The sequence below is a fragment of the Vitis vinifera genome, chromosome 6 (genome assembly GCF_030704535.1).
Source record: "Vitis vinifera cultivar Pinot Noir 40024 chromosome 6, ASM3070453v1".
NCBI classification, from domain to species: domain Eukaryota; kingdom Viridiplantae; phylum Streptophyta; class Magnoliopsida; order Vitales; family Vitaceae; genus Vitis; species Vitis vinifera.
In genome coordinates, this window is record NC_081810.1 from 547519 (window position 1) to 562571 (window position 15053).

Here is a 15053-nt window from a genome sequence, read left to right on the forward strand (position 1 = left end):
GATCTGAAAAACAAGTGTGATTGATCAATCAATTTAGAAACTTGAAGGATATGTCGTAGAGAAAAACAGTCAGAAATATCAGCTGCCTGGGAGAAACCCTCACAACGGAGCTGTATGCTATAAAGTTCCTTGTTAATATCACGATAGGGGTGGAGATAGGGTGGTATGGATAGTTTCAAAGAGTGGTAACTTATCAGTTAAATGCCATTACTCCAAACGGTGCATGGGAGATCAGTGGCCTTTGGAATCCAGGGTTCGAACAAAAGTTGGGTTTTTTTTTTCATAGGAAGCAGTTTGAAAAGAATTTTTACTATGGACCAATTAAAAAGGAGATGATACACTTTGATGAATAGGCATTTTATGTGCAAAGGTGAGGAAGAATCTGTTGAGAACACTAGAGTGTCAAACTATGAATTGATGAGTTTATCATGAATGGCATCTTGGTTTGAACTCTAGAAGTCCAATTCTTTGAAATAAAAAAACCTATGATAACTTCAAAATCTTCAGGATCACCAAAATATTATTGAAAGCATCAATCTAAACTTCAGCCTCAATCTAAAGCTTTCTCTATTTATTATTGAGAAAGCTTCCTCATGGAAGAGGCCGCACCATAACAGATTTATAGGTCAGAGAGAATAGGAGAAAAGGATTGCCAGAGTCAGGAAGACATGTCTTTTGAGCCCTCATGAAGCAAATTACTTCTAAGGCTCAAAAAGGATTCACCAAATTAGCATATCTCACTGTTTTCCTCACCCCTGTTACTGTGGAAAAATTTTGAAATGATAAAAAGATTGGTTAGGTTACAACCATCCTGTGCTTCAGCATGAAAATGAAGCTATATTTCTGTACTTGCTACCAGTGATTCTAATTTCAATACTATCCTGTTGCCCTACTTTAAGAAAATGCCTGATTTTTTGCAACAAGTGTTTTAGAATGTCCAGGCAAGTTTTCAATTATCTGGGCACCTCTAGGAGAACAAATTGGTAGGTCATATATATAAGCCCTGCATTCCTATAAGCATTGCTGTAAGTGGAAGCCATACTTTGAAGGTTCACATTACAACACAAATAAGGGGACCATTGACTGTTTGTTGGGCACTTGGTGATGTGTCTTATCATTCATCAGAGGATTAAGGCAATTTTCTTTTGTATTTTCTATAATGAAATCAAATATGAAAAACTCATTCTTCTTAAAAAAATTTCTTTCCATAACTTTTCAGAAACCAAACATAACTTAAGATGATTTTTCGCCTTCATGAAGTGCAATAATAGAGGTTTTAGTAACTTAGTTTGCATTTTGATATTGACCTGAATAAAGAAGCCTTTCAAGCATGTACTAAGCCGAAAGAGAAAGCTGATGATGTTGCATTGGTCCAGCGGAAAATCTGGCTGGGAGCTAGCGAACATTGTTGAATGATATTTTGGTTGTTCACACTGAGTTGGTACGTTTAACAGAAATAAGGGACCTTTCTGTGGAAAATATTTAACAACCAAGTCTATAGAAAAAGCAATAATTGAAGACTTTGAACAAAAACAGAAATGGACCGGCACTACGAAGCCATTTACACCACAATCATAGGAATGAAGACTTTATGTAACCAGAACCAGTGAGAAAGCAAGGAAATTGTGTCAGCCAATAAAACCCAGTTAAAGATCTCTTGGAACACAGCCCAATGTGCCTTCTACCCCATCTTTTTCCCTCACCTTGATGATGAGTGCAGCCTCTATGTATTCATCAATCGTATCCATCCATTCACCCACAAAGAAGCCACAAACCCAACAATGGCCAAGCCAAGTCTACTGCTCCACTTCTTTATCTTATTCTTCTTTTTCATGATCCTGCCTTGTCTCTCTTGTCCTGGATACCAAAAGCAAGCCCTTCTTCAATTCAAGTCCTCCACCCTTTCTATTTATTCTACATTGCATGCCTTGGACTCATGGGAGTTCAGTTCAAGTTGTTGTCTATGGGATGGAGTCATATGCAGTTCTCCTCCAAATTCAACTTCAAGGGCAGTGATTGCTCTCCATCTCTCTGACCTTTTTGTAGGGTCACTTCTAGAGAACTTGGAGCTCTTTCCTTCTTCTATCTTGGCACCACTCTTTTTTATTAGAAGCTTGGTTGTGCTTGACATTTCCACCAGCTCCATATATGGTCAAATTCCAGAACTCGGGTTTGGTAATCTCAGCAAGTTGGTTTACCTTGATATGCGCTGGAATAGATTCAATGGACCCAATGGACCCATCCTCAGCTTTTTCACTTACCAAATCTCCGGTATCTCGATTTCAGTGATAATTCACTCCATGGTAGCCTAAGTCCTAAAGTGGGCTCTCTTCAAAACTTGAGGATATTGAATTTGGCTCACAATTTTCTTAGCGGAGTTCTACCTGAGGAGATTGGAAACCTCACAAAGCTGTAGCAATTGTCACTTGGAAGCAATGAATTTCCAAATGCCATTCCTTCTTCAATTTCGCATTTGAAAGAGTTGGAAAAATTAGACTTGGGTGACAATGTTTTGTCCATGGAAATTCCCACTGACATTGGAAATTTATCAAACATCTCCACTTTGATATTGGGGAATAACAATTTGACTGGTGGAATCCCTGTTTCGATGCGAAAACTGAGCAAGTTGAATACACTTAAATTGGAAAACAACTTGCTGACAGGAGAAATTCCATCATGGTTGTTCAATTTCAAAGGCCTGAATCACTCGTATCTTGGAGGAAATCACCTGACTTGGGAATAACGGTTTTAAGATGGTACCGAGGTGTATGCTGGTAACATCATCTCTGAGATCTTGTGCTCTCACGGGAGAAGTCCCAGACTGGATTTCCACGCAGACGAGACTGAATTTTCTGGATTTAAGTGAGAACGAGCTCCAAGGAACATTTCCACAATGGCTTGCAGAAATGAAGGTCGCATATATAATTCTACCAGATAACAGACTTACAGGTTCTCTTCCACCTGCCCTCTTTCATTCTCACAGTTTATGGCTCCTTGCTCTCTCCAAGAACAATTTCTCTGGAGAGCTGCCCAAAAACATTGGAGATGCCAACTCCCTCAGTATTCTTATGTTGGCTGGGAACAACTTTTCTGGACCTATTCCTCCATCAACCTCCCAAATTCCCAACCTACAAGTGTTGGACTTGTCAAGAAACAGATTTTCTGGCAACACTTTCCCAGTTTTTGACCCTCAGGGACTGTTGAGCTACGTTGATTTCTCTTCCAACCAACTCTCAGGAGAGGTTCCAACCGCGTTTTCTCAATACACTGAAATTCTTGCACTAGGAGGAAATAAGTTTTCTGGGGGCTTACCTTCGAACCTGACTAAGTTGAGCAATCTTAAACGCCTCGAACTCCAAGACAATTATATTTCAGGTGAATTCCCAAACTTCCTCTCCCAAATCTTCACTCTGCAAGTTTTGAACCTGCGGAACAACTTCCTTGAAGGTTTAATCCCTGAAACTGTTTCCAATCTCAGTAATCTCCAAATTCTTGACCTCTCAAACAACAATCTCACTGGAAAAATCCCCTTAGGATTTTTTCGTCTAATGGGAATGATTGAGGCACCAAATTTGCCATCATCATATACTTCTATATCCATGATCGACATACTGTACTCTGAAGACATCCGGTCCAACATTGTGCTCAATGACTTGATAGTGAATTGGAAGAAGTCAAAGCAAGGTCTCTCAAGTCACGACCTTGATATGTATTTTTTGTTAGACCTGTCGAGTAACCAACTGTCTGGTGAAATTCCAGCCTCGCTAGGTGCTCTCAAGGCTCTGAAGCTACTTAACATCTCCCATAACAAACTCTCTGGGAAAATACCAGCAAGTTTAAGTGATTTAGAGAATCTAGAGAGCTTGGACTTATCCCACAACCAACTCTCTGGTTCAATTCCTCCAACCCTAACAAAGCTTCAACAACTTACTATATTTGATGTGAGCAACAATCAACTGACTGGTCAGATTCCGATTGGTGGCCAAATGGACACAATGCTGGATCCCAACTACTATGCCAAAAACAGTGGGCTGTGTGGTGCGCAAATTCAAGTGACATGTCCTGAAGAACAGTCACCACCATCAAAGCCACAAGAGCATAATAACAAGGAGCCATGGTTTTCATGGGGAGGCGTGGGGATTGGATACCCAGTTGGCTTTGTGTTACAAATAGTAATCATCTTCCTTACTGGATATTTTAGCCCATCACGACCTTCAAACAACCGCCTTCGCTGCAGTTGCCCACACCAATCAAGCAGGCAACGGATGTGAACTAGAATAGAATAGTCCAGGTCATCACAAGCTTCTCTATCCATGGTGAAAGCTGTGGATTTCCTAAGTGGTGAAGGCCAAGTATCAAGTAGACTTAGGTGACTAGTCTCAGTACTCAACTTTCTTAGTGAAATGTATCAAATTTCCTGTTTTAACTCGTTTTGTGATGTGATTGAAGTGAACTATTTTTCATGTTAGTGAACTTCATGAGAGTGTCATCGCAGCTGTTAGTAGAACCATTTGTCTGAAGGAATGAATAATAAGCACATCAAAATGATGAAGCCAGGCCATCTTTTAAATGTAGTGAAAAAATTAGAAATGGTAAAGGAATAATTAGATTAATATTACCAAATTCATGCTTCAGCATGAGTTTCAGGCCATGCAGGACCTGATTATAGATCACCTTTAGTTATACAAACATATCTCAAATAGGAAGGTCTTGTATGTTCTAAAGCCCTCCCTTACATGCCCACAAGCATAATTATACACAAAGGTAGCATATAGTTGAGGAAATATATCAGAGAAAGCTGCATATAACTTTGGGGAGCCTCAACTTTTTCCTACTTCAGCTGCATTTGCTCCATCCTTGGTGTTTACAAAGTCTTATTACCTCTTATTATGGTGCAGTTTTTCAGATTCAGCACATTTTGGAGTTTTAGTGTTACCCTTCATGTTCTAATTCTTCTCATAGCCTGTTTTTAAGAAGAGAGGAAAATATCAAGTCATGACTGTACTGCTAAACATTGCTTCAAAGCATAAATAGGATGAAATTTCATAAATGGATGGACAGGGGTAGACAGTATATTTTTCAAATCTAGAAGCCATTTTTCCTATAGAGTGAACCAGCAGGAAATTTACAATTGTCTCATTCATAGGGGCACCAACCTACTGGGTACTGGCAGGGTTCGATTGAATTTTACTGAACTGAACATCCCATTCTTAGATTCTGGCTTGTTACAAGGAGAACATACATTTAGATCCCCTTAAATTTCTACTGCAATTTGGGAGGCTGCTCATGAATATCTGATAGATAGGATCATGGCATCAGACTGACTTGGTGAATCTCTCTGTTCTCAGTATCAAGAAATTGTTGTCTTCAACCTTGGTGTCAGTTTCCCCTTTTTCGCTTAGGAAAAAAAAATTCAAAATGATAAAAGAATAGTTAGGAACTTAGGATATAACCAACCTGTGCTTCAGCATGAGAATGAAGCTAAACTTCTGCACTTGCTGCCAGTAATTTCAATACTATTCTGCCACCCTATTGTAAGAAAATGCCTGATTTTGGTATCAAATGTCTCAGAATATCTATTCATGATTTTCAATCGTCTAAGCCCTGCATTCCTATATCCATACTGTAAGTGAAAGCCATACTTTGAAAGCCCTACCATCCATTATTGTGGAGCAGATACAGCACAAGTTGGAGTATTTAGGGCCGCCCTACATGTCCAAATCCTAATCATACTCTGCTTCTAAGCAGAGAGGAAAATACCAAGTCATGACAGCACTGCTAAGCATTAATTCAAAGCAGAAACAGGATGAAATTTCATAAATAGCTAGATAGATGGGCAGGATAATTCTGTTCTAGTAAGCCATGTTTCCTGTAGAATGAGCCCAGGAAGCAGATAATTCTGATACACAACAACTTGTATGACCATGTGCTTGGAAGTTACCCTTTTTCCACCAAGAGCACAAAAAATTTTCATCTTTTACTCCGAACTACATTTTCTAAATCTTCCAAACTGAACATTAATAAGAATTCCCCAAGGGTCTAAAATTGGATATAGCTTCTGCCCCTGAACAGCTGCACTAGAAAATAAATAAGGGAACCATTGATTGGATTGTTTGTTGGGCACTTGGTAATGGGTCTTATCACATGTCAGATAGAGTATATTTGGTTTTTATATACTTCGAGTTCATTTCACTTATTTTTTTCTATATAAAGATTTAATAATTTGAAAATATATATATATTTTAATTAATTTTATTTATATTTGATATTTTTTTTAATGAAATCAAATATGAGAAAATTACTTTTTACAACACTTTTTTTCTTTTTTTTGAGGTATTTGCAAAACAATATAGCCTAAGGTAATCTGTCTCCTTCATGAAAGAGGGTTGAGTAACGCAGCTCCGTGTTTCACACAGAGCTGGTATGTTGTAACAGAAATAAGGACTTTCCTGTGGAAGCATAAGACCAAAAAATCTATGGCAAAAAGCAGTAACTGAGGAATCGGTTTTCCATTGATAAAACTCGGAACAAATAAATTGGAGTGGCAGTACCATACCATTTACAGTAGAAGCCTTCCTTGTCCCAATCTCAGAAATGAAGACTTGGTGTAAAGCAAAAGCAGTTTGAAAGCTATGAAGATTGTCTCAGCCGCCTTCACTCGGTCAAACCTCTCACAGAACATGCCAACCCAATGTGATTTCCCATCTTGAAATATTGTCTCGATGTTATGAATCTTGTGATAACGGACAGTTGCAATCTCTTTATATGTTCATCCATTCACTCCCATGGAAGCAACAAACCCAACAATGGCCAACCCAAGCCTGCTGCTTGAATCCATCTTCATCCTCTTCTTCTTGCCGCCATGTCTGTCTTGTCCTGAGTACCAAAAGCAAGCCCTCCTTCAGTTCAAGTCCTCCATCCTTGCCATTAATTCTTCATTGCACACCTTGGATTCATGGAACTCCAGTTCAAGTTGTTGTCAATGGGATAATGTCACATGCACTTCTCCTTCAAATTCAACTTCAACTTCAACTTCAAGGGTTGTGATTGCTCTCCATCTCTCTAACCTTTTTGCACAGCTATATCCAGAGTTCTCGGAGCGCATGCCTTCTATTTTGTTGGCACCGCTCTTTTTTATCAGAAGTTTGATGGTGCTTGACATCTCTGACAACTCCATATATGGTCAAATTCCAGCTCTCGGGTTTGGTAACCTCAGCAACTTGGTTCACCTCGACATTAGTCAGAATAAGTTCAATGGATCCATTCCTCCTCAACTCTTTCAGCTGAGACATCTTCGGTATCTTGATTTGAGTCATAATTCGCTCCATGGTAGCCTAAGTCCTAAGGTGGGCTCTCTTCAAAACTTGAGGATGTTGAATTTGACTTCCAATTTTCTTAGCGGAGTACTCCCTCAAGAAATTGGAAACCTCACAAAGTTGCAGCAACTGTCACTTCGATTTAACAAATTTTCGAATGGCATCCCCTCTTCAATTTCGTATTTGAAGGAGTTGGAAGAATTAAAATTGAGTCACAATGCTTTGTCCAAAGAAATTCCCATGAACATTGGAAATTTATCCAACCTCTCCATTTTGATATTGAGGAATAACAGTTTGACCGGTGGAATCCCCTCTTCAATGCAGAAACTAAGTTGAATACACTTCGCTTGGAAAGCAACTTGCTCACCGGAGAAATTCCATCTTGGTTGTTCAATTTCAAAGGCCTGAAGACCTTACATCTTGGAGGAAACAATCTTACTTGGAATAACAGAGTGAAGATAGTACCGAAGTGCATGCTGTCGGAATTATCTCTGACATCATGTAGTCTTGAAGGAGAAATTCCAGAATGGATTTCTACGCAAAAGACTGTTAACTTTCTGGATTTAAGCAAGAATGAGCTCCAAGGATCATTTCCACAATGGCTTGCTGAAATTAAAGTTGAGTCTATGATTCTATCGGATAACAAACTCTCAGGTTCTCTTCCACCTGCTCTCTTTCAATCTTCGAGATTATTTGTCCTTGCTCTCTCCCGGAACAATTTTTCTGGGGAGTTGCCCTACAACATTGGAGATGCGAAGACTCTCTACATTCTTATGTTGGATCGAAACAACTTTTCTGGACCTATTCCTCAATCCATCTCCCAAAATTCCAACCTTTTGACCCTCAAGTACTGTTGTCGTGCCTCGATTTCTCTTCTAACCGATTCTCAGGAGAGGTTCCAACCGCCTTTCCTCAATACATTGAAATTCTTGCACTGGGAGGAAACAAGTTTTCTGGGGCCTTGCCTTTGAACCTGACTAAGTTGAGAAATCTTCAACGTCTCGAACTCCAGGACAACTACATTTCAGGTGAATTACCAAACTTCCTCTTCCATATCTCCCATCTACAAGTTCTGATCCTGAGGAACAACTCCCTTCAAGGTTTAATCCCTAAAACTATTTCCAACCTCAAATATCTCCAAATTCTTGACCTCTCAAGCAACAATCTCACTGGAGAAATCCCCATAGGGTTTGTTAATCTTGCTGGAATGATTGAGGCACCACATCTGACATCAATTTCTAATGATGTTATATTGGTCTTCCACGAATTGATCAGCTCCAACATTATGGTAAATGTGTTGATAGTGAATTGGAAGAAGTCGAAGCAAGGTCTCCCAAGTCACAATATTGATATGTACTTTTTGTTAGACTTGTCGAATAACCAACTATCCGGTGAAATTCCGGCCTCACTAGGTGGTCTTAAGGCTCTGAAGATGCTCAACCTCTCCTATAACAAACTCTCTGGCAAAATACCAGCAAGCTTAAGTGATTTACAAAATCTAGAGAGTTTGGACTTATCCCACAACAAACTCTCTGGTTCCCTTCCTACCACCCTCTCAAAGCTTCAACAACTTACTACCTTTGATGTGAGCAACAATCAACTGATAGGTCGGATTCCGGTTGGTGGCCAAATGGACACAATGGCGGATCCAAACTACTATGCCAACAACAGTGGGTTGTGTGGTATGCAAATTCGTGTGCCATGTCCTGAAGATCAGTCACCAGCACCAAAGCCACAGGATTATGATAACAAGGAGCCATGGTTTTTGTGGGAAGGTATGGGGATTGGATACCCAGTTGGCTTCTTGTTAACTATAGGAATTATCTTCCTTGCTGGCTATTTTAACCCATCGCCACCTTCAAACAACCACCACCGCCGCCCACACCACTCAATCAGGCAACGGGTTTGAACCAAAACAGTCCAGGTAGGCTTTTCTGTCATGGTGAAAGTTTTGGATTTCCTAAGATGGTGAAGAACTTTGGTTAAAGCATAAGCCTTATATCAAGTAGAGTTTGGTGGCCCTGTATTACAAAGCACCTTTCTTAATGAAATTCCTGTTGTAGTTCCTTTTGTGATGTGATGGGAGCGAAGTGTTTTTCATGTTAATGAATTTCATGAGAGTGTCATGGAAGATTAATGATAAGCATACAAAATGATGAAGCAGGCCATTTATTAGAAAAAGTTCAAGAACTTGTGTGAAATTTCATGATGGGTGAAAAATCAAACATTGTTGTGTCAAAGAAAAGAAGAATAGCTTCACATTCTTACTAAGGAAACTTGACTGTCTGCTAAATTCAATTCCCAAAGAGCAGTCTGGTTTCGGGTGCTGAAGAGCCAGCAATAATGAAAAAGAATACCCATGAGTGAATATGATGGACATGGAGCTCTTTTCTAAACCCATTGGATAAATAGAATGAAGTTGGAATCAAAAGATTGGTTTTGCGTCTTCATCTTCTCATGGTCATAGCCACAGTTGGAATTTGCAAACTGAAGCTAGTTGAGCAGGTTCAAAGAATGATACATACACAACCTCTGTTGTCTTCAGCCTCAGTGTCAGTATCCCCTGTTTCACTGTAGCAGGAAAAAAATAAACGAAATGGTTAAGGGAGAATCAGATTATAACCAAAACCATGGTTCAGCACAAGAATGAAGGTAAACCATTGTACAACTAATATAATACTTTGCTGTCTATTTGCAAGAAAATATCTTATTTTTGCAGCAAATATTTCAGAACATGTAGAGCCTGATTATGAATCATCTGGGCAACTTAAGGAACAAATAATTAATATGAACATGTCAAATAGAAAGGTCTTATATGATCCAAAGCCCTCATATGCCCATAAGCATAATTATACACACGAGACATGCTTCAAAGGTTGTAGTCAAGAAAATACATCAGAGCAAGCTGCATAGAAATTTGGGTAAGCCATAGCCTGTTCCAATGTTTTTGCTGCATCTGCTCCATCCTTAGTGTTTTTAAAGTTCAATTATCTCATAATATGGCACAGATGCAGCACAAATTGGAGCATTTAAAGCAACCCTACATATCCCAAGTCTTCTCATGGACTGTTTTTAAGCAGAGACGAAAATATCAATAAATATTTCTTCAAAGCAGAAACAGTATGAAATTTCATAAAATAGATGGGCAGGGAGAGATGGTCCATTTTTTAGCTCCAGAAGCCATTTTTCCTTGTAGAGTGAACCAGAAAAATCAAATAAACACATTCGTATCTTCAAGTCACACCAGGAAAACTGTAACATCAATAAATATACTATTGTCACAATCATAAGGGCACCAATCAGTAGGTCCTGGGAATCCCATTCTTAGATTTTGGCTTGTTACAAGCAGGATACAAGGGGGATTCAGCACCCTTAAATTTCCATGGCAACTTGGGAGGCCGCTTATGAATATCTGACGAATAGGATTGTGGCACTAGACATTAGTGAGATATTTATCTCAGTAAATCTCAATTTTCCAGTATGAGGAAAGAATACTCAATTTGATAAGATCATCTGCCCATACTTATCCCAGCTACATAAAGTTAGCACATAAAACCCAACTCAATCATTTGGGAACTTATAAGAATAAGGGACCGTTTATCAGAGGCATCTTCCATCATCAGCCTTGTCCATTCTTCCACTGTGAGTTATCATCTATGATGTGTTTGAACGCTAGAAGTCAATTCATTATAAGGGAGTGAAGAGGTATGGACAAATGTAATCTAAACAAAATGTATTATAACTGGAAACCCCTTATCTCCCTGCCTCTAGTTCTCATACAGTAGACTCCTGTGCATGTACTTCAAAATCTCCAGGGTACAATATTTCCCCCATCACAAAATATTATTGAAAGCATCAATCAGAATCAGGTCTTTCACATGAATATCGAAAATTAAAATTCAGTGTCGACCTACAGCTCTCTTTACTATTGAGAAAGCCCCTTCATGGAAGAGGCAAGGCCATAACAACCATAACAGGAGAAAAGATTACCAAAGTATCGTAGCACCCTAAAAAATTCATTTTCTTACCATTTATGACAATGAATCTCTATCCAAATAGCAAAATGGAAAAGAAATATTGAGCATTTGGGACATTACTGAGAATACTGCAACAAGTGCCTCAGATTCTTTTCACTCCGAAAAAATTCTCTTGCTCAGATAAAAGAAAGTGCTGAGAAAGCACCATTAAGCTGAAACTCATTTGAGGTTAACATGCCTTCAAAGAGTATTAGGCCATTAGCAACAGATGGTATTTCACAAACAAATTAAATATTATGACCCTCAAATCCTAAGAGTCCAATTTTAACCAAAAACTTATATTATATGCACCAAAGTCGGGAAGATATGACTTTTCAAGCTTCAACCATCATGGAAAAAATAATTTTAGCCCCAAAAAGGATTCACCAAAATAGCAGATCTCACTTCCATGGTCCAAACCTCACTTTGTCGAAGCTCCCTTTCACCCATCAAAAACTTGGCCTTCAATCTCGCTGCATTTAGAGGTGTGAATAACGTCACAAACCCCCATTCCTTCTTATAATCATAAAGTTCCCATCTAAGCCAAGCACATTTTCACATTTTTTGACTGCATAATTTCCACAACAACCACTTCCTTCCCAATTCTTCCTATCAATATAATCTCTAATACTCCAACCTGATTCAACTTCTCCTCTAGGGAAGCAAAAATCTTAGTTTAACCATCAAACTTTCCCCTGAAGTTTGATAATGACAAGAAGCTAGGCAGGATTTCAGTTTCCGAGCCCCCTTTCCATGGATAACCAATACATTTTCACTTTTAAATTAAATGCCAAGCAAATCATTATTCAAATTTGATCCAAAAAACCCAGTTATCCTAAGCTGATTCATCTGCCAATATTCTCAACCTCCTAAAGTAGATTACAGTGCTAACAACAAAATGAAGCCAAATCAGTTCAATTATCTTGTTGTCAATTTCAAGCACCATTACAAAATTCATGCAGAACAATTTGAAAAACACATCAGAAGGTAAATCAAACAAAAGAATTGGAAGCAAAAATTATTCTAGATATAGAGATAGGGAGGGAATATCCACCTGGATTCAAATTCCTTGATCTCAACAAGTTCTTTCCCCAAGAAATCCATCCATTGTACTCTCTTCTTTCCAACCTCTTTGGGAGTACCAGGTTCTGAAGGTGCCTTCTTGAGACTGGTTTTCAGAAGATTCTCATCTGGTTGCTTCCCATCTGAGCTCCCATCCTTGACCTCAATGGTATCACCAGATAAATGATTCTCACCATCAGGAATTGACACAATTGATGGAGGAACATGTGGGTTGTTCTCCAATTTCAATGGTCCAGGAGTGTAAATATGAGGGGAGGGTTTGCAGAAGCAGATGAAAGAAGGACAGTGAATCTTGCAGAACAAAACCCTCATGAAAAAATTATGAGAAAAACTTATTACAACTATAAGTAGTCCATTTCACAACTCCAAATAAGAACATTAACTTAATCAGAACTTAAACTTCTTGATTCTTTTCTTCTGAGTGTAATGACACAGAATCAAAAATCACCAAGCAAAGGATTTTCTAAAGAAGAAAAAATCCCAGCCAGGTTGACCCTCATAACAACAGCAAACACCCCATTAAAAAGCATACCAGATAACAACAACCCAGATCCCAAATCTTCACAAAAACAGAACCAAAATCAAGAATTTTTTCTTCTCAAAACTGATTGGTTGACGACAAAGAAATTTTCCGATTTTTTTTTCTTTCTTTTTTTTTTGTTTTTCCAGAGCAAGAAGTGAGAAACTCCAATTTTCCCAGAGAAAGAAGGGACACCCAGAAAGCCCTGTTGATTTCTGGATGTATCTGATGGTGAATTACAAGTCTAAGAGGAATGGGTACCTGTCAAACAAGCCTAAAATTATCCAGAAACCTCTGTTTCCACTGTTATATGAGAGAATCTATCAGACAAAAACAAAGTGATCATGTACCCTCAAAATGACAATCCTACCCTCTTTCAAGATTTCATCGTGCATTCTTCTCAAGCATGAATGAAGGAAGAAGAATTGTAATTAGGAGATGATATTAGAAAGAACAAAAAGAGGGAAAAGTCTTAGCTGGAAAGACCAGACTGATACCAATTCGGATGACAAATCCAACTGTCCAAACATTCCCTTATGTAACCGTAGTCCATCTCGAAAAGGAATTTTATTAGTAACTGCCATAAATATCTTATACTGAGTAAAGAAAGCCAACACCCTTCTATATTTTAATCTTATCTTTCCTTACCAACCAACATCTAGTAAAAAGAATACTTTCTGGATCTCTTTTTCCCCTTTCTTTATAGTGGTACTTCCACATTTTCACTTTTTTTAACCCTTTGATGTTGGACCTCAACTACCAAGGCAAGTTTTTTATTTATATTATATTTTTTTCCTAGATATATGTATTTCACTTTTTTTTTCTAGATTTGTTTTAAAGTTATATGAATCATAACCTGAAATAAATATCATTATTTATAGACGTATTTTAAAGTTATTCCTATCTTAACCCTAAAACAAATGAGGATAAAATTGAGAGGATCACTACCCATTGTCTTCAATTCTGTGGGTTTGTATTATTAATTGAGAATTTTTATTTTTATTTTCATTTTTTTCTACTTTAATGTACTAAATGATTGGAATATTTCCCATTTTTTACCTTCTCATTTTTTATATACTTTTTTTTTAAATTGATTTTAAAAAGTTTATAGTATCATGGAGGCACATGCATTTTGTACATTTGTAGCATTTATTATTCAGAGAATCCATTTAAAATATGAAACATGAGAAGACATGTGGACAACCATGGAGGGGAGGGCTTTTTGATGTTTCTTAAATTTAGTTGAATTTCTCAAACAAATTAAAATAAGGGCTAGATTGAAATCTTCAACATTATGATGTGGATGATTGTGGGAGTAGCATGGAATAAGAAAATGATAAATGTTCATAGTATCCAAAATGAGTATTTAATTACCATCTTTTGTAATACCCCAACCTAAAGCAAGCTTTGCCAAGCCTATAAAATTAGTAATTGGATTAGTTTATGCTTCATCTATTGAGGATGAGTTTATAGTGTTACAAAGAGCATCTTAAGGCGGATGTATGATTTTATAGCACTAGACCGAATTTCAAATCTAAATCGGTAAAGTGTATGATTGAATTTGAATCATTGAATAAAGGTAGGAAGATATGAGGCTCTTTTAAAAAATCAAATCAAAATACAAACAATTATAAGGTATAAAGCAAAAGAATAAAGAATTTTTTTTAAGATGTGATAATTTATGACCGTCATCACTTTTATTTATGATATCGAAAAACTACTTTTCAGTACCATAGGATGAATATAGCTATATCTTAAAAACTTACTCAATCCTAAACCCATCAGTCATAGTGACTAGAATAGTAAATTAAACAAAACTTAATCAATTAGGGTAGCAATGTGAGAGAAGTGGTGAGCCATTAGGTCCATATGATTTATTTTCTTTTGTGCAAAATCTAACCAGTGGAGGTTACTAAGTGGTAGATAAGATCTCTGTTGTAAATGATTAGCCATCAAAGCTTCCAACTTGTCTCACATGTGTGCCCATTGTAATGATCTTGCATGAAACTTGAGAAGTTTGAGGCCAAAGCAAGCCTTGTTGATTTGCTAGAGAGATGAGCCTTTCCTTTTGATGCTCATATGTTAATCCCATTTTGTTTTATTCTCCTTCTCAAGTGG

General features: G+C 37.8%; 1 protein-coding gene and 2 pseudogenes across 1 annotated transcript; 2 read left to right on the forward strand and 1 right to left on the reverse strand.

The window, feature by feature from the left end:
• Nucleotides 1-1307: 1307 nt before the first annotated feature.
• On the forward strand, nucleotides 1308-4580 carry LOC100250046 (receptor-like protein 46; annotated as a pseudogene).
• Nucleotides 4581-6369: 1789 nt separating this feature from the next.
• On the forward strand, nucleotides 6370-9447 carry LOC100255205 (receptor-like protein 46; annotated as a pseudogene).
• Nucleotides 9448-9469: 22 nt separating this feature from the next.
• On the reverse strand, nucleotides 9470-13505 carry LOC100260500 (uncharacterized). Its single transcript, XM_002285704.4, has 2 exons — nucleotides 12387-13505; nucleotides 9470-9887 (listed from the first exon to the last, which is right to left on the reverse strand). Exons 1-2 carry the CDS (start codon nucleotides 12725-12727, stop codon nucleotides 9824-9826), a joined length of 405 nt encoding a protein of 134 aa, XP_002285740.1. The 5' UTR covers nucleotides 12728-13505; the 3' UTR covers nucleotides 9470-9823.
• Nucleotides 13506-15053: the final 1548 nt, after the last annotated feature.

Excerpts from the sequence above, each read along its gene's own strand:
- LOC100260500 (XM_002285704.4), bottom strand. The coding sequence starts at position 12,727 with ATGAGGGTTTTGTTCTGCAAGATTCACTGTCCTTCTTTCATCTGCTTC. Across the intron at positions 9,888-12,386 it reads ATCAAGGAATTTGAATCCAG|TGAAACAGGGGATACTGACA; the intron begins GTGGATATTCCC and ends TTCCTGCTACAG.